The following is a 19,794-nucleotide window of genomic DNA, read 5'->3' as shown; positions in this document are numbered from 1 at the left end:
ATTACTTTAAGAGTAATATTTCTTACAGGGTTCATATTGCACTGAATATGTTTGTCAACACATTCATTCTATTCACAGGTTGAGTTCATTCTATACACAATGCATAACTGTGCTTGTTTAGAGTTGATGTTCCGTCCAAAAGGGTTTTAAGCTTCACTGGTGAGAGTGTCCAGGTGATACATGTTGAGGGAAGATGAGAACATAGCAGGTTAATTGCATGCATGCTTACAATATATAAATCTAGCAACAGGCCTGAGCGCAGGCCCAAGTGTCTTTGACCTTTTTGTAACTGGCTGCCCTTTTACCTACTTGGTAACAGATGACTGGAGGCTATAACCAGCCCTCAGACACCCTGAAGGCTTAAGACTATGATTGTGCATGGAAGGTGTTGCAGAAAGGGGAAGTTATATGTCTGTTATATGTCTGTTTATAACTATTGAAGATGTACAAGATATACCATTGACTGTACACGATGAACTTTTGTCTTGTGTTGACGCCATGGGTGGTGGTGGGGGGGGGGGGGGGGGGGGGGGGATACCCCAGTGCTTTAAAAGTGTTCTCAACATGTATTTTTGTCAGAGGACATATCCTGATATGTCTTCTCCGGTGCTAATAAACTCATCGTTTGATTGCACTTTTCTGGAGCCTCCGTCGTTTGTTGTCTGGTCTGCAGTTGATCGATCTCGCTTAAAAGGTTGACTACATTTGCGCTTCCTGCTTCTTCCTACAAGGGTCAGAGTTCACAGGTCAGATCCAGGTTTGTCCAAAGAACTACAGAAGCCAGAGACAACAATGGCTCCAGGTGACCATCTTCACTGACCACACCTTCTGTGATGAATGACTCCTTTCTCCTGGTGTCCTGGAAGCAAACAATGATATATTTTAGAACAACAACTTATTTCCTTTCTTAAAACTTTTTTTTCTGAATTTCCTATAGAACAGACACCACTTTAGACTCTCAGGCTCCCTCCCCACTGGAGAGGTGACATTCAATGTCCCACTTGTCAGTCTGGATAGCCCTGACCACCACCCAACACACAATAATGCCATGAATGTCTTGAAAGCATATTATTTTTAAAAGGGCTCTGCAAACATGGCCAATAACTTATTCTGATGATCTGCAGAATAATTTGGGCACAAAACTAATTTCATTTTTCCAAAAACTTGCAGACTTCACTATATACAGTGCAGACAGTGTGGACCCTCTAAACTAAGTCTGTGGGATATGATCTTTGAAGAAATGCAGACCAAACTGTTGTTGTTTGTTACTTACACAGCATGTGTTGTAGGATTAACTGGAGTCATCAGCAACAGCACAGAGCAGTCACATCTCAGGTCTAATAACAGAAGACAGGAAACCAAAGCATAAAGGAAACAGCAAGTAAAACAGTTTGATCTAAAGTATGATTAAAGTTCAGCCTGATTAATATAAATGTGACAGCTACTAATATATTGTGGGAAGTAAACTGTGACCAAAATACTTCCCACTCAGCTGATGTCTTTCTGTCCAACAGCTCCTTTTCTAGACGTGTAAGAGTTTGATGTAACCAAGCCACAGGTCAATGATCAATTTTGTAATCGTAACATCAGATCTGCAGCCTAATGTACTGGACACGGTGTTCATGAACACCTGGTGCTGAAATGGATCAGGTGGCACACCTAAACATAGTGAGGGTGCTCTTGGAATAGATGGTCCGTGAGATCTTCACACTCCAGCAGAGCTTCAACAGCATTCTGGGGGAGACCGAGAACATTGAATTTGAATAGACCGTGTTCAGCACCTCCATTGCTGAAGCTGCTTTGCTGAGCCCCGGCCACAAGGTCATTGATGGCTGTCGTTTTGGTAACCACCAAATCAAATGGTTGATACTGGAGTAGGGGAGACCAGCGATAGTTGTAACATTTTTGACATTTCTGTCTCTAAATTGGAGCTCTTTTAAGGTAGTGGATTCAAAATGTAATGCAAAGTATTTACATGTCTTTGCTATTAAATAGTGCAGCTATTTTCTCTGCAGCACAATTACCCATTGCATGGTATGGTCTCAAACACAAAGAGTGAAATGTTACAATTAACCCCATAGTCTGGGTTAGTTGTAACATATCCTGGGGTGAAATGTAACACAATGAAATAAGGGTACTGACAAAACATTAACATATAATCTTTTTTATTCAACACATGAATGCACTTTGAGCCATTTATGTAGCTATGTGTGTGTGACAGAATGCAGAAATCTAGCTTTTGAACATATTCCAACCCCCCAAAAAAGACAAATGATGGAATTTTCTGCAACTGAATATTTCATTAATTTTGGTTGGTCTTCCTTGAGTTTGGCCTCATTTGCTCAGTGGGCATTATAACCTACAACTCTTGCACCAATTTTGAACATAACAATGAAGCTGACAAAATGTAGCTGTTCACCAGCATCGCAATTCCATTACTTTTTATCATGGCTTACCTTGGTGTGGTTTGCAAAGTGCTTCAGAAAGATGAGGAAATCTGTTTCTTGCACCCATCCTGATTTATTTCCACTACCAATACTTCCTACTGGTCCATCTCTGACACAGTGGTCTGCATAATGTATGTGTGGGAACACAAACAGTGGTTGAATTGTGTTGCCAATGGCATTAACTGCATATACAAAGGTGACCAGTGAACCTCTCTCTGCTGATGTCGTTGCCTCAACTTGTTTAATATAAGTTAAAGTAATAGTGTGGTAAGTTGTAACATCGGCATTATTGTTACAACTAACCCAGACTGTTGCTGTTACGACTGACCCAGACTCCTATAGCCATGAACTAGCTAAGATTACAGCCAACGGCTAAAACATTAGCACTAAAGACCTACACAGAATATATCCCCATAGACATACAAATAACATAATTTAAGTTTGATGAGTTTAACTGCAAAGCAGATAATGCTATTAGAAATTGAAATAAAGTAGAAAAACTTACTTTTCAGCTTGGTACTGAAAAAGGAGTCCTATCAGTTTTGGTTAACCTGTGAAACCTCAGACGCAGCTGATAGGTACCGACAGGCCAAGTGGCACATGGTTCAGGCAGTTAAGACAGTTAACCTTGTCAGGTAGTGATGGTAGTGATTAGGGATGGGTATCGTTTAGGTTTTATCCGATACCGGTGCCAAACCGGTACTTTTGAAACGGTGCCGGTGCTTAAACGGTGCTCAAACCGGTGCTTAAAGAATGGAGAACACAAAATTGGTCCAAAAACCTCTCATGTTCAGCTGTTTTTTTTGTTTTTTTTGTAAAAAGATAACAATGTTAGCCTTTTCTGCAGCTATAGGGCATATATGGTATCACTCTTGGCTGGAAGCAGTGCTTAAACAACGGAAAAAACACAAACTTTGTCCAAAAACCTCTCATGTTTAACTGTTTTACACTTTTTCTTCGGTCATTTTAGCCTTTTTGGCCCGGGTGAAGGAAGTATCTGCCATCAAACTACTACGGTGTTTGCTAGTTCACCATTAATGTAATAATGTGGTTAGCCTACTCAACGTAAATTACACACGAACAGCATTAAGCTACTCACGCAGAGAAGAACGGCTGCTGCTGCCATCATCATCCGTTATCATTTCTGCTACACTGGCAGGGCTAGGGGCCAGGACTCTCCTCTTCGGGTTCTTGGGGGATGTTGCTAACTCCGGGTCCGATAACAGGCACCACACCCGCAGTAGATGTGCTCGGTGTGAGGTCTCACAGCAAGCTATCAAATACGGCGCATTTCTCGGCTTTAAAAAAACAACGCTATGCGTCGCCAGGTGTTTCATCGGATTTGAGGTGTTACCTCCTTTGACAGTATCACAGTATCAGCTTAAAGCACTTGTTGCAGGCTGCTGAGTTTGCATCTTTTGCTGTGAAGTACAGCCAGACTTTTGACCGCTTCACCTTGGGCATTTTTAATCTGTAGCTCTGTTCTAAAAGAACGTACGTACCTGGACCCGCCTACTATCCTCGGAAACGTAAAATGATTGGCTAGAATTGGCTCAGGAAAAAAAAGAAGCACCGAAATGTGCGCTGCTTTTCGGTCTGGTTACTACCGTTTATGTCAGAACCGGTGCCATGATGGCACCGGACACCGGTACCCATCCTTAGTAGTGATGCTCATTAAAGCTTTCTGATTTGATCAGAAAAGAAAAATATTGGTCCATACACCTGAAAGTCCGGAAAACGCGTTGTCAATTCTGTTTACGGATGTATCCGTGTATTTCCACAGTGCTGATGCTACGCTGAGCGGAGCATTTGAAATGTCGAAATGTGAAAAGATAACAATGTCCCTCTCACCGGTAGGTGGTTGATACATTTTTTCGGGGTTGTTATCTAAGATATTAAGATATTAAGATATTAAGATTAAGAAGCGGCGCAACTAATGGGTCTACGCAAGCTAATTTGCAATGTGCACCGCTGGCCCGGCCATTTATTTTTTGATGCACCTTCTCAGATTAATTCACCGCGTGTCGAGCCCAGGGCTGGACTGGGACAAAAAATCTGCCCGGGCAGTTTGACTAAAGACCGGCCCACCAGGTATTAAAGCCATAAAGCCTTTGAATGAAAACAAACACTGTTGTGACAGTGTACGCTGTCTTGTTGGTATATGTATGGTCTCTATACATTTTACATCAGATTAAAAACTTTGGTTGAACGATTTCCCTGTTAATGCACTACCTGGCAATACTTTGTTAGACCCGTCCCTGCACTGTTACCAGCTGTCAGCTACATAGAAAAGGATCCTGGTGTTATTTGTCTCTCAGAAACAGTTCATAACTTCCCTTCAACTCATTCATGTCACCTAAACAGGTAAACCTGTTTCTCCATCACCTGTTCAGCTCTGATGATTCAGTAAGGACATCTCCTGGTTTCATCTTCATGTTTCCCTCTCACCAGATATCCAAACGGATATCATGACCAGTAGCTTTACAGCTGTGGCTCCAGCAAACATCAGCTGATACTAGAAAGTAATATTAAATAAATTCTAACAACAGCTGATCAAGCTTAAATGTGCTGCTGTTGTTTAGCGCGACATCCGCCGGTTACCCCGTTCTGGTGCAAAGTGGGCGATAAACAAACAAGAGAGAAAAGCCGATCAGCTGATCATTGATCAGTTTCATGACTGAAGTAGAAACAGGAGAGGGAGGGGGGAGAATGAGAAGAAGAGGCAGCTGTGCAGCATAAACACAGAATAACTCCAGCTTTGTGTTTATTTCATTGTAGCTGAAGTCCGGGACAAACTGTGCCTTTTCACCTCAATACCAAACGCCAAATATTTTCTCTGAATTCGAGAGGATTCTGTTTTTTACAGGACGGTTGGCGACTCTAATAATTAACCGTATGAATAAAATAAAGTTCAACAACAACTAACATCATAGCACCCACCCAGCTATATAGAAACGGAGAGAATGAGAGAAGAAGATTCAGCTGTGCAGCGTAAAGACAGATTAACTCCAGTCTTTTTTTTTTCATTGCAGCTGAAGTACGGGACGAATCGCGTTCCTTTTCCTCTCAATACAAATGCATTGCAATTGGTCTAGCCCAGAGCTGATCATGACCAATTGACTAATCTACCACCTTTTACTGTGTATACCATTACAAACACAAACAAAACAAACATAAAAATGAAAAATCTCCATCCAAATATCTTAAAAGTTTATTTTGTGCCCGGGAAAGAGTAATATTTAAGTTTTGGACGAAATGGATTCTGGGATATTGCATTTCGTCATTTCAAGCTGATTGGAGACCAAAACAGCCAGCCAGATGTTTTTTGCATCAAAGTCTGTGATTGGCTGGTTTTGTGGCACAAATATAACGGTGTAGAGAAAGAGTTGAACACGCACGGGCAGAAATGTTGAGAGTGTAAGCAACACATTGTGAGCCAGCGCAAATGCAAAAACTGGGCGAGAGGGGCTGCTGTTGTATGTGTGTGGATAATAGCAAACACTGAAATAAATTCTTTGCACGCAGCAATGAATTTTCTTTACTCAAATTTAGCTTTTCTTCGCTCAAAATAAATTTCTTCTCAAAATGCAACTCTTGCACCTGCAAATTTTTTTTTTGAGAAAAAAATCAAAAGAGCCGCTGCTTTGTTGGAGAACACACACACACACACATTATGTTTCTTTCTTTTATTTCTGTGGACGTCACTTGCCAGCTGTCACCGAATGTCTCCCAAGAGCACGTTTTGCTTTTTTAATGTTCTGCCCACTTGCACCATTTTGTTTTTGCCTAAACCTGCACAAAGACAGAAATGTGGCATAAGGCCAGTCTCAGGGTGCATTCACAGCACTATATTTTCCATTCTGCCTTTTATTAATAATGAAGCATGTTATTAAAGAAGCATTAATAATACTGGAGCTGTTAACACACACGCATACACACATGTGAGCAGAAAAAGTATCTTTATTCAAATGCAGGTTGAAACCTCAGGACCAGCCACACCTTCTTCAAACTGTGAGATGAAGAATAAAAGTTAGTAAAAGCTCAAAGTTGGTCCTTTTCATTGATGCTGTGAACATGAATGTGTGTGAAAGGTGTATTTGTGTGTTATTACAGCTTCTTACCTGCAGCTCACGAGACAAACATGTATTGGGTCTCAGCCTGGTCACCTGACAGAAACATGGTAGAAAAACATGAAAGTGTCATTTCTCTGTGTCCCACTGATGGAAACATCAGCTTGTATGAACTGTTCAGTCTGATGAATCCTCTGAAGTGAAGCTGTTGGAGTAAAGCTTAGCTAGACTTGGACCTGGTTGGTAGTAGTCATAGATCTTGACCACGGCTGGCTTCAGGTTGTCCACTGGGAGCTCCTGGATGATCTCTAAGCTGTGGTTGATGGGCGTGTCCTTTGATAACTGGACGAGACAGAAACAATCGCAGACACAGTTTGTACCAAAGATCATCATCTGGTGTCCCCACGGTGACTTTCACTTACCTCCTCTAAGTACACCAGAACATGATCCTCCTTTTGTTCAACACGACTCACCAGGAGGCCATGTTTGAGCTGTGAGGAGATGACATCATCTTTATTATTATCATCACAATTATCACATGAGACACACTCGTTGGTAGAATCTGTCTAATTACTCACACTCTTCAAAGACTCGGGGTCTGGGGAAAATCCAGAGAGCATTTTGATGTCCAGGATCACCATGTTTGTAGTTTTCTCCTTTCCACTGTACCTGTGTTTGAACAGTGTGATTATACTGACCTGTGTGCACACTTGCTTTTCATCTACCAGCAGTTCCTCCACACGGGTAAAGAGCACTCCTCTAACCTGTCACATACTTACAGCGATTGTATTTGCACAGTGAATTTGGGTCTAGCAGATTCACTGGTGGTGTCGACCTCTAGTTGGACTTTCACACTGAGAGTGGTGACATCAGCAGGTGTTGGGATGTTGTAGGTGGCAGAAATCTGGGAAACACACTTGGGTCACGTGTGGAACAGAACTAATCACACCTCAGTGCACCCTGCTGTCACTGCTCTACACCATGACACATATTTGCACACATACTTTTATATTCATACCTATATGTCTATATTCATCTTAATATGAGTATCTCTGTTATATCTACACTCATTTTATACGAGTGCTTGATGTTTGTTGTATATTTGCTGCTATGACAACTCAATTTCCCTCTGGGATTAATAGTTTCCCTGATTCTGATACAGACAGAAAGTTCATTTATTTTTGATCAGTTCTCTAATTTAGTTTGAAATAGCATTGTACTCTCTACAGTTATTACTGCCAGGTCTAATGTCTTTATTGTGTATGAAAATAATGTGCAAGATGAGCTTTATTACATGTGGAAATGCTAATGCTCTCTAAAGTTTTATAAGTAAAAAGAAAAAGAAGAAACCCTTTCTCTGACATCAACCAGGAGCTTGTCACATGATGCTGTCACTGACCTGCACTGAAGCACATGCAGTGCCCTTCACCTCCAGGCTGTATTTTCCTGACACGTCCTGCAGCGCCTCCTCCTGGTAGAGCAGTTTGTTGCTCTGATTTACATCAAATGTCAGCTGACTGCTGGGAGCCTGAACTGTCACTGTGCTCCAACCTTCAGGACTGAACACCAGAGTGGAGTAGAGAGCCAGAGCCTGAAGAGCCACCACCGTGTCCTACAGGATGGATGCATTGTGGTTAACACACACAGCATATGTCTCCATATTACATGGGCTTAAGTGGAATAGACATTAAGTTAAAACTGCCCGTGTCACTTTGAAACCCTCTCACAAAAGAGATCCTTGATCTCAAGTTTTCCAAATTTCACGTTAAACAGGTTAAAATATCTTTAACTGAGAATCATCAAAGTATAGAAATTACAGGTATAAACTTGCAGGTGATCTGTTATTTACATGCTGTTACGTGTAGTTAGTGTACAGAAGTCTGAGGTGACATTGCTATTTTGTTAAAACAATGAATTTTTAGACAAAACTTAAGTGTCATATTCTAACTAAAGAATAAAAACATCCCTGCCTGGCTAAAACAAATCTGTTTTACATATCTGATAGAAAACTGAAAGCTTCAGTATTATTTCGTCTGTCTCTGATTCTGTCTAAGACTAGGGCTGTGCCATATGACCAAAATCTCATATCCCGATATAAGAATTCTATCGTCCGATAATGATATAAATCACAAAAATGTAACATTTTCTGTAAATTCTGTGAATCTCGGGCATCTCGACTTGCGTGAAGTGTTTCCAGCTGGGCGTCGCGTACCTGGAGTCGAGTGTTTTAACTGATGCATGAAACGATACATTTTTAGACATAGGTTGTAACGGCCGCCGTTTTCTTTGTGAGTATTTATTACACGGCGTGCTGCGGGGAAAAGCCTCTTCTAACGTTTGAGTCTAAGGTTTCTTTTTTAGCACCTGACGGCTCTTTTTTGCTTCTCATCCGTTAATACTCTGCATCTTTCACGTGACTCAGTTTATTTTGAAAAGTCTCAACAGGATCTTGAGCTTTATTGTGAAAGGTTTATGTGGAAACTAAACAACCGGACACGCCGTGGTTTTACCGTCCTTGTTGCTAACGACAACGCATAAAAAAACAAGCGCTTGTCCATCCGTAGTGTGGTTATATTAAATATAAGAGAAAGAGAGAACTTTAAGAAATTAATATAGCCACTACAGTGACCATCAACATGATGGAAAAACATTGCCGTAAACAGTTTATTTTGCGACACCACGAAACAAACGATAGCGTAAAATGAAATGATAGACATTTTTATATCGTCATCCGATATATATCGTTATATCGAACAGCCCTATCTAAGACTGTATATTAACTCGAAGTTGAGCTTCATGCAGTTCGGGTGGTGTAGTACCTGAGTGGAGGAGAAGCCTCCGTAATAGTTCTGCTGCCCAGTCAGCCACCTGATGATACCAGAGGCATATCCCAGATCCTCAGCAGTCGGGGAGGCGCTGAGTTTGGCCAACAGCACATAAGAACTGATCTCCACTGACAGGGAGGCTGATGTTTCTGCTGCTGTCTGAGACCAGTAGAGGACACCTCCTACAAACACACACAATAACAGTCACAGTGATGCTAATAAAGCCTGAATGATGTCCTGCTAAAGGATGACTGACCTTCCCTCACTGCAACTGTGTCTAAGTGCTGCAGAAGGTGAGCTCGGGTCTCCACGTCTCCTGCCAGAGTGAACACATAGGCCAGCAGAGCTGTAGTGTAGGTGTTGCTCAGGTCACTGAGAGACTCCTTGAGACAAGCTAGGCTCTTGTTCATCACAGGATCCTTTAAAAGATCAAAACAAAGAACTTCAATGGAAAAACAGAAATCTTCTTTCATTAAACCCAGTATGAGAAGAATAGGAGGCAGTATTCCTGATTTAGTCACTCAAAACATCACCGTGATAATAGAAAGTGGCAGATGTGGGAAAACAGGAATTAGAGGAAAGTACAGATCAATCTTCTAGTAGTATTTACAATATAAAGAACATATTGAAAAAACACTGTACAGGTTGGGTGGTGATACAAGTTCTTGCTGGTGAGAGTTCAGATATGTTGATGACACCTGGGTGAAAATCAAATCTCAGGACATACCACAATTCACGGATCACATTAACTCTGTGGACCGACACATCAAATTCAACAGGGAGAATATGAAAAGTGTCAGGTTACAATAACAATGCATTGGATTTATATAGCGCTTTTCAAGGCACCCAAAGCGCTTTACAATGACATTATTCATTCACGCTCACATTCCCACACTGGTGGAGGCAAGCTACGTCTGTAGCCACGCTCTTCTGGACAGAGTCTCCTATGTTGTTCCCGGGATCTGCTGGAACCACTCGCCTAGCTTGGGAGTCACCGCACCTAGTGCTCCGATTACCACGGGGACCACCGTTACCTTCACCCTCCACATCCTCTCGAGCTCTTCTCTGAGCCCTTGGTATTTCTCCAGCTTCTCGTGTTCCTTCTTCCTGATATTGCTGTCATTCGGAACCGCTACATCGATCACTACAGCCGTCTCCTTCTGTCTGTCTACCACCACTATGTCCGGTTGGTTAGTCACCACCATTTTGTCCGTCTGTATCTGGAAGTCCCACAGGATCTTAGCTCGGTCATTCTCCATCACCCTTGGGGGCATCTCCCATTTTGACCTCGGGACTTCCAGGTTATACTCGGCACAGATGTTCCTGTACACTATGCCGGCCACTTGGTTATGGTGTTCCATGTATGCCTTGCCTGCTAGCATCTTGCACCCTGCTGTTATGTGCTGGATTGACTCTGGGGCATCTTTACACAGCCTGCACCTGGGGTCTTGCCTGGTGTGATAGGCCCCAGCCTCTATGGATCTTGTACTAAGAGCTTGTTCTTGTGCTGCCATGATTAGTGCCTCTGTGCTGTCTTTCAGTCCAGCTTTGTCCAGCCACTGGTAGGATTTCTGGATATCAGCCACCTCCTCTATCTGCCGGTGGTACATACCGTGCAGGGGCCTGTCCTTCCATGATGGTTCCTCGACTTCCTCCTCTTTCTTGGGTTTCTGTTGCCTGAGGTATTCACTGAGCATGCGGTCAGTTGGGGCCATCTTTGTGATGTATTCGTGGATGTTTCTTGTCTCATCCTGGACTGTGATGCTGACACTCACCGGTCCCCGGCCCCCTTCCTTCCGCTTAGCGTACAGCCTCAGGGTGCTGGACTTGCTGGGGTGAAACCCTCCATGCATGGTCAGGAGCTTTCTTGTCTTTATGTCAGTGGCTTTTCAATCAATCAATCTTTATTTAAAGCACTTTTCATACAAAACAAACTGTAGCACAAAGTGCTTTACATGGTTAAAAGCAGCCCCCCCCACACACACACACACACACCTAAAGAGTAAAATTGGGCTGGGTACGTATTAGCCAAGTGAGCTGTAGCTTGCTGTATTTCTTATGCACCTTCTTTGTCGCGCCTTTCTGCAACTCCGTTAGTTGGCTAAACTCCCTATGTGCTACTTTGATCTTGCCCTCTAGCCTCCTTCTCCATGGAGGGTACTGCCCCTTGTGGCTGTTCAACTTGTAGCCAAGCATCTCACTGATCACTGCTGCCGTAGTGTAGATCAGCTTGTTAGTGTCGGTAATCGTGGTTGTAGGTATCATCCGTAGTGCTGCATTAACATCATCTAGCAGACCTTCTGAGGGTACTTCACGTAATCTTGGTAACCGGCTACGGGGGATCCAGGTTTCAAGCTTGGCCATGATCCTATCTTTCAGGTCAGTTCCTCTCGCACTCAACGATCCTTCTCCTATCACACTTGGGGCTATGTACCCAATCTCGGGTGGGGGTGATGATATCTCCCCCCTGACCTGGCGTCCTGACTCCTCCTTGCTGTAGCATTTATGTTGTGCCTCGTAAATCTCTAGCTGTGACAGCAGTCCCTTCTTTCGAATGTTGGAACACTGAGCTACTAGTTGTTTTGCCGTCATTGTGGATGTTGAGTATCGAAGAATCCATAGGTCCCTCATCCTATTCATGTAACCCCTTCCGCCGGGGTTACTTGCGTAGTAGCATTCCAACAACGCCCCGTTTCACAGAGAATCATTTCTCTGTGAATTTCCCATTACGTTGTAGCGCACTCGGTGCTTGCTTGGAAGTTTAGGGATTTTTTTCGCTGTAAAAAGAAGTTTTCCTCCCATGCAGTGAACAGCGGACACTAATGTTTTCATCACCTTTTACGGAATCAAACTCAAAGTAAGGTCAGTACTTCGACGCTTTAAACGCTGCACGCTCATACTCTCTCCCGCACTCGATATATTATCCATTGTTGATCTGCACACAGCTGTTGCCACGAACGTCGCACAGTTTTAGTAACGCAGCGTTCTTACGGGAAAGTAACGGTAATCTAATTACCATTTTGGCAATAGTAATCCCTTACTTTACTCGTTACTTGAAAAAAGTAATCGGATTACTTACAAGTAACGCGTTACTGCCCATCTCTGGTAGTGAGACCTGCTTATGTGTAGGGACTGCTGGTTCAACCTAACTCCATGGATCAGCAGGACTAACTCTGATCTTAACTTCCACTATTGAAATGGGCATGGTTATTACTGTTGGAGATTTCAACATTCATGTGGATGACTCAACAAACAGTACCACTAAGGAGTTCCTGAGCATTATGGAATCTTTCAACTTTGTTCAGCATGTAGCAGGGCCTACTCATACGGCTGGGCACACTCTGTACTTAGTCTTCACCTGTGGTGTTTCCCTTGACCACATGAATTTAAATGAAGTTGTTTTTAGCGACCATAAGTCAGTCTCTTTTACTGTATCTGTTAATTCAGAGTCCCATCCTCAAGGTTCTATCAGGCGCAGGCGCTTTATTGACGACTCTATAATTTCTGAGTTTTCCTCTCTTATTAATTAAAAGTTCTTCTAACGCAGTTGAGCTTTTAACTAATTATTTTAATGAACACTGTCTTGCCATTCTAAATCACATTGCTCCTTTCAAAAGCAGTTATCGCTCTGTTAGTTCCCGCACACCATGGTTAAATAATCAGACTCGTGGTCTTCGATGCTCCTATCGAAAAGCAGAGTGTCTGTGGAAGTCCATTGATCTGATTGTCCATCGTGAGCACTTTAAAGAACTACTTTACCTATATAATGAGTCAGTCAAAGAGGCCAGATCCTCTTACTTCAATAATCTTATAAATCGTCACAAAAACAATTCAAGAATTCTATTTGATACCATCAACAGTATTGTTTCTCCTCCTACTGTAATTCCCTGTTTACTAGCTTGGATAAATCATCTCTCTCTCGCCTCCACGTCATACAAAATGCAGCAGCCAGACTACTAACTCATTCTACCAAGTGTGTTGACATCACTCCCATCTTATCTTCTTTACATTTGCTCCCAATAAAGTTTAGAATTCGCTTTAAAATTCTCGTTTTAACATACAGAGCACTAAATGGCCAGGCTCCAGATTATTTATCCAAGCTTCTTATAAAATACACTGCTTCTCTTCATCTCCGCTCACAGACTCAGAGTCTCTTAGTTGTTCCCTGTACACGACTGAAGACAAAAGGGGGCGGAGCCTTTCAGTCTGTTGCACCAAGGCTGTGGAACAATTTACCACTACAGTTACGTTTGCTTGACTCTGTGGATTCTTTTAAAAAACAGTCAAAAACTTTTCTGTTCAAACAAGCCTTTTGTTGATCTATGTATTTTATATTTTTTACATTATTTGCATTTATTTACATTTGATCTTTAACATTGTGTATAATGTCTATTGATTTTGTTGTTTATTTTAATATTTGTGTAGAGCGCTTTGTGACTGTCTGTCTGTCAAAAGCGCTTTATAAATTAATTTTACTTACTTACTTACTCTGTACTCATTTTTTGTTAAATACCTTGATATTCTTTGAGTCTACTCACATGTTGGGATGTATTCATTTCCAAGAAGGCAGCTGTAACGTACGCACTGAGAGTCACTTCATCAGATACACCACCCTGTCAACAGAAGACATCATTGACACTTATCATCAATGCATCAACATTCAGGGAAATGAAGTCATGAAAATGATTTTTAGCTGCATGTGGTTTTAGTATCATGAATGTCTTCGTGCATGTTCAAACATCCAGCTAAAGAGATGGACAGGAAGTTGATTTTGTTCATCTGGACATTGTATTTCCATTGAGATAGATGTTTCTTCACCCCGGGTTTCCCCAAACTTATAAACAGTTTGTGTAGTCATCTACTAATCGGAAGGCTGATGGTTTAATTCCCAGCTGCTCCAGCCTGCATGCCAAATATTTGTGGGCAAGATACTAATCCCAAGTTGGTCTCTGGTGCATACTTTGTATTTTGTATAAATATGTGTGAATGCTACATAGAAAGCAGTGCTAGTGTGAATGGAGCAAGATGTATGGGAATTATTTCTTAAATAAAATATAGAATGTACTGGTGTGAGCTATTACAGTATTTAATACAGTGGAGGGGGGAACAACGAAGCTGTAGTGCCTCTTCACTTCACTGTGCAATACTTTTTGTGCAATACTTTGTTAAATAGTCAACAGTGCAATACACTTTAATACTTGAAATGTGCAATTCACTTGTATTTTTATTTTTTATTTTTTTTCTGCACTTGTATTCTTTATTCTTATTTATTCTATTTATCCCCTTCGTATTCTTTATTCTTTATCTATATATGTCTCTGTATTTATATGTGTATATATGTGTATATATAATATTCTCCTCACGCTCTGTAACTTCTGTCGGTGTTGTGCTTTTTTGGAAACCGAATTTCCCAGAGGAACCCACCCGAGGGATTAATAAAGTTCTATCTTATCTTATCTTATCTTATCTTATCCATGTATGCATGACATTATTAATAAAATTTGTTAAAGTGCGTCCACACTGGAGGCTGTTTCTACAGTCTAACAAAGAAGAACTGCAGGTTACCTTCATTCTGTTGTTGAAGAGTTTCCCAGACTTTTCAAAACAGCCATTTTCTTGTTGTTTATGTTGCAGCCAGGACTTAGACTCTTCGATCTTTCTGGGATCAATAAAGATGAAAGACTGAGCTTTGGCAAAACTTCTTACCACAAACGCAGTCAGCCTGACAAAAAGAAAACAACACTTACACGTCTTACAACGATGGAAATGTTTGGCTGTGAGGTCACATTAAGAGAAATAAATACTGATCATTTTGAAAATAAAGTTGAAATTTCAAGATTAAATTCGAAAATGTATTTTGAGAAAAAAGCCAAAATGTGGGCGAGTTGTTTCAGGACAAACTGCCACGGTTGCTTTACCCTCTGAATTAATGAAATCGTACTTCAGACTCAGTTTTAGTAACAAGGAAGGAACTGATGTCACTTGTAGCAAATAAAACCGTGTGGCAGTAAGTATAAGTACACTGAAAACCAGAAAGTGGTGCAGAAATCTGCATGTGGTTAGATTTGTATAAAAGGAAATAGCTGCTAATGTGCAGATGCAAGGATACCGATGGTTACACGCTCGTGGAATAAAGAGGATCTATGCTGTATCACAGGAAGAATGATTTATTTCACTACATCTACACAAAGCATTTTATACAGGGTATAGCAGTCATTTGAAACAAAACTGTAATCATTTTAACTGTTTTCTTAGATTTGAATGTGACTTTTTTCACAAAACAGTATTAAGACTTTATTATTGAAATAGTATTTAGACTTTTTCTTAAAGTAGAATTACAACTTTAATCTTTAAAATTTGACTTTATTCTAATAATGATCAATAACATTTTTTATGTGACTAATGCTCCTTCCTACCTACTAAATTACACAGTATTAACCAAAAGTTATTGGTAATGTTAGCTTAGTCAAAGGATTAAATGTAGAATTATTTTAAGTATTAGAGGCAGACATGTTTATGTTATTAATGGTAGTCAAACTTCAAGAAACGTCTTCTGTTTGGTGGGATATTTAAAAACTAGTGTAACCTCTCTGGTTTATGACATGTTTGATCAGTGATGTTCTCACCAAGTGTTTCCTGGTCCTCTTCCAAATGTGGTGTAAGCACCATCAGCACTTTTGTAGTTGAGCTGTCTTTGGTATCCTGTAACAACAGGGACACAATGATCGAGACATTGTTGCTATGGTGATGATTGGACTCCATTTGTTTATGGATCTGCATGTGTACATCAAGATTTGGGAAATTCTACGACTCTTGCTGACAGATGAGGAAAATGACACATTTGACCAAAAACTGTGGCTAATGTTCTGCCTCATGTCGGCTTGTTTCTTGAACCGTGTGTGTTGAAGTGATTCAAATGATTTCCTTCTTAGAGGAAACAATGAAAACTTGCCACTGGTGAGGAAGTTAGTAGCTTTTTCCATGATGGCTGTGGTGAGCTGCTGTGTGCCTTTCAGGTAGTGGAGGATGTAGATGTTGGGGGCCAGGAGAGCCATGTTCTGCTCCCCACATCCATACGGCATCTGCAGCAATCCATCCAGGTTCTTCAGAGCCCGGCCGAGGATGTCACCTGATCAAAAACACTGATTCACTAAAACTAACAAAACTAGAGTAAAACAACTTTGTATTATTGGGCAAAGATAACCTGAATAATTTCAATATGCAATTTTAAATGATGATTTCATTTGCTGAGCGAAAAAACATCCAAACTGAAAATCATAGATTGACTGTGATTAACCAAATATTTCTGAGAAGACTGAGTTTCATTTCACCAACCAGACCCAGACCTGATTAAGGCCAGACCTGCTGGATCAAGAAATCACTCAAGTACAATCTGTTTGACAAAGGGAAGCAGGCTAAAAGATGTCAAAAAGAAACACGTCATTGCCATGACCAAAAGAAATTCAAAAATAGGCGAGAAGTCTTGAGATCTATCAGTTTGGACAGGGTTAAAAAGCAATTTCTACAGCTTTGGAACGCCAGTGCAGCATGTTGGAACCCATTATCCACAAACTGAGGAAACTAGAAAAGATGTGGCCGAAATTGGGTTCAGGTGGTTAGTGACGGAGGAGTCTGGTTAAGGCAGCTGGTGCCCAGTGTTAAATCATGGCTCTGCTGTTTCAGTAGCACGCCACGACCTGGAGGGAAGAACTCTCTACCAGGAGAATGTCCAGCTATCAGTTTGAGCCTTAAATCTAAAACTTGGGCAATTAACCCTCTGGGGTCCAGGATATAATTGGCCGTTTTTGACAACATTTGATTTTACCTCTATATCTCACCTTTAAAAACTGTTTATCTTGCCTTGTTTGGTATCGTTACTTTCAGCACAACTTCAAATATCTGAAATTTGAGTTATTTTTTCATTTTGGCATACTATATTAGAACAATTGATCTAAATTCAGACAAAAATGTCAAAATCCGAATGGAAAAAAGTTATTTTTTTACTGTAAAACCCACAAACATGTTTAACGAATCATTTTCATAACTTGAAATGCAAATAGAAGTTGTACATTTCTAAAAATTATGCACAGGTTTTTATATTTGAAGTTTATACAGCACCATTCTCGCATGAAAATATCTTAAAAGTTTATTTTGTGACCCAGAAAAAGTAATATTTCAAACTCCGCCACTCTGTGTTCCTCCGCCACTACCTCGTTTGAGTTTTGGACAAAATGGAATACAACACTTGCACCTGCAAACTTTTTTTTACGTGCGCTCAGAATAGTCGACAACAGAGGGTTATGATGGAAAATGATCCAGAACGCCAGAAAGTGGCCGAGTCAAAATCTGGACTTAAATCCTACTGACATGATTCTGCATGACCAGAACGATTACGCTGGAAAACCCTCTGGTGTGACTGGGCCAAAACTCCTCCACAGCGTTTCAAAAGACACTTATGACAAAAGCTAGACTGCAGTTCTTCCTGCAAAGAATGGCACAACCAGCCTTTTGATTTTTGGGGTCCTTTTATTTTTCACATAAGGCCAGGAAGATGTGGGTCGCTTGTTTCTATTTATAAATGAAATCATCTTTTAAAAACTGAATACGGTTTTTACTTTTACTTGAACATGAGGTCTCTTTTATTTTCTGTTGTTTTAGTAATTTGCTATTTACCTTTTTAACAAAGCTTTAACTTGACATATTTTTATTTGGCTGAATGAAAATTGAGATGAAATCATGAGGTTTACCCAGGACTGATACAGAAGTGCGGGCAGATCCTTCTATCACATTCTCAGGCAGATGTATCTCTGCTTCCTCTGTCAGCGGGCTTCCTGTGTACACACACAACAAAAGTCCAATCAGGAAGTCACGACTGCAACAGAGTTACTGTTCAAAGTCACCAGGTGGCCTGATCTTCAGCACATATCGTTACATTTTGTGAAAGTAACAGGTGAAAATTTGGCACATTTTTATTAACATTATTACTTTAAAAATAACATTTTATTTACACAATGCACTCCACTGCTTATTTAGGTCATTTGTTTATTTACATAATTTAACTGGTGTTGCTGATGGACATCACACTGACCTTTTGGACAAAGAAGCCAGTTGTACGTCTTTGTCATCTCAGTTCCCTCAGCCTGAGGAAGAGGACGTGCAAAATTATCTTTAAAATGAGGAACAATTTAAATTTTATGAGTAAAAATGTTTTTCTGGTCTTGTATTTATGGTACTGACCTTCACTATGAGAGATTTGGTGACCACGTCGATGCGACCTCTGTCTGGTACGCTCACAACCTCATTATCACATGACACATGGGACGCTACGGCCTCAGCAGACACAGTCACATTCACAGCCCCTAAAAACAGCAGCACAGGTCACCTTCTTTATCTCTCCATTAAAATAAAAGTTACTGAGGTTATTTTACAGATTTTCTAGAAACTAGAAGGAAATGTGCTGGGACAAAAGAAATCAGTTAACTGTGATTTAACTAGATCTGTAGATTTAATATTGGTTCTAAATCAAAGATAACGTCTAACTGAAAAATTTACTGCATCAGGTGTGAGAAACATGAGCTAAAAAAAATAGTCCAAAATAATTTCAGGGTCCTGCTAGAGGCTGAGGTAATGTAAATCATAAAAAGTATCTCGTCAGAGACTATGCTTCTGACACTTTTAGGGCCACATACAATAATGTCAACTTGGCTGAATTTAGAAATAGAAAACTGCAGGCCATCCTTAACATGCCTGTAACCAAATTCAGTATTATTCATACTGCACTATATCACAACAACATTCGCCTCAAGGTGCTTTATATTGTAAGGTAGACCCTACAATAATACATAATATGTTGTGTCTGACTTCACTAACTGATTGAGATATAAATCACTTGGATGGCAATGAAACTGCAAGCAGTCTTTTGTATTATATATCATTATATATACTGTCCAAGGGAAGCATGATGAGAATTGAAAGGCAGGTTACAAAATTATTTATAATTAGTTAAGACAGCTGCATTGAGTAAACCATGAGGATGGAGGCAGCTTCTACCCTCAGACTGGAAGGATAGAAGTGGGAAATCTAGGCCTTGTAGACCCAAAAGCTGTGTCCCAATTCAGGGGCCCCATCCTCCTGAGGCCACATTTGAAGGCCGATTACGTCACAGCTACACGCTGAAGGCTGTCCAAATTCAAAGGCTGCTCCAAATGCGGCGAAAAATGTATCCTTCATTTCCCCAGATTTGAAGGATGGGTCGGGTGTGTCCTTCGTGGCCCAACCTATCCCAGAATTCATAGCGCCACCCAACCAATTCCAGTTTCCAACAATGGCGGCTGCTACTACGTTTTTTTTTTAAAAAATATTATTCTTATTACTCTTTCACAAAATAAACTTTTAACATATTTTCAGGCGAGAATGTAGCTGTGTAAACTTTAAATATCTGCTCTGTTTATC

The 19,794-nt window shown here is 40.7% G+C and overlaps 1 protein-coding gene across 1 annotated transcript in view; it reads right to left on the bottom strand.

Moving 5' to 3' along the window:
- Window positions 1-6,394: 6,394 nt before the first annotated feature.
- Window positions 6,395-19,794, bottom strand: part of LOC134620228 (alpha-2-macroglobulin-like) — a 29,851-nt gene continuing 16,451 nt past the window's right edge. The window contains exons 21-36 of the mRNA XM_063466276.1: window positions 18,580-18,701; window positions 18,431-18,482; window positions 18,090-18,173; window positions 16,295-16,471; window positions 15,969-16,044; window positions 14,908-15,064; window positions 13,881-13,955; window positions 9,599-9,761; window positions 9,337-9,524; window positions 7,917-8,129; window positions 7,297-7,421; window positions 7,096-7,186; window positions 6,940-7,008; window positions 6,754-6,859; window positions 6,569-6,613; window positions 6,395-6,456 (exon numbers count right to left, since the gene is read on the bottom strand). Of these exons, the coding sequence (XP_063322346.1) occupies window positions 6,576-6,613; window positions 6,754-6,859; window positions 6,940-7,008; window positions 7,096-7,186; window positions 7,297-7,421; window positions 7,917-8,129; window positions 9,337-9,524; window positions 9,599-9,761; window positions 13,881-13,955; window positions 14,908-15,064; window positions 15,969-16,044; window positions 16,295-16,471; window positions 18,090-18,173; window positions 18,431-18,482; window positions 18,580-18,701 (1,736 nt within the window). The 3' untranslated portion in view covers window positions 6,395-6,456; window positions 6,569-6,575. The remainder of the gene's footprint in view (window positions 6,457-6,568; window positions 6,614-6,753; window positions 6,860-6,939; window positions 7,009-7,095; window positions 7,187-7,296; window positions 7,422-7,916; window positions 8,130-9,336; window positions 9,525-9,598; window positions 9,762-13,880; window positions 13,956-14,907; window positions 15,065-15,968; window positions 16,045-16,294; window positions 16,472-18,089; window positions 18,174-18,430; window positions 18,483-18,579; window positions 18,702-19,794) is intronic.

Source organism: Pelmatolapia mariae, linkage group LG3_W, assembly GCF_036321145.2.
Source record: "Pelmatolapia mariae isolate MD_Pm_ZW linkage group LG3_W, Pm_UMD_F_2, whole genome shotgun sequence".
Taxonomy (NCBI): Eukaryota; Metazoa; Chordata; class Actinopteri; order Cichliformes; family Cichlidae; genus Pelmatolapia; species Pelmatolapia mariae.
Note: the sequence above shows the minus strand (reverse complement) of the source record. Positions and strands in the feature narration are given on the sequence as shown.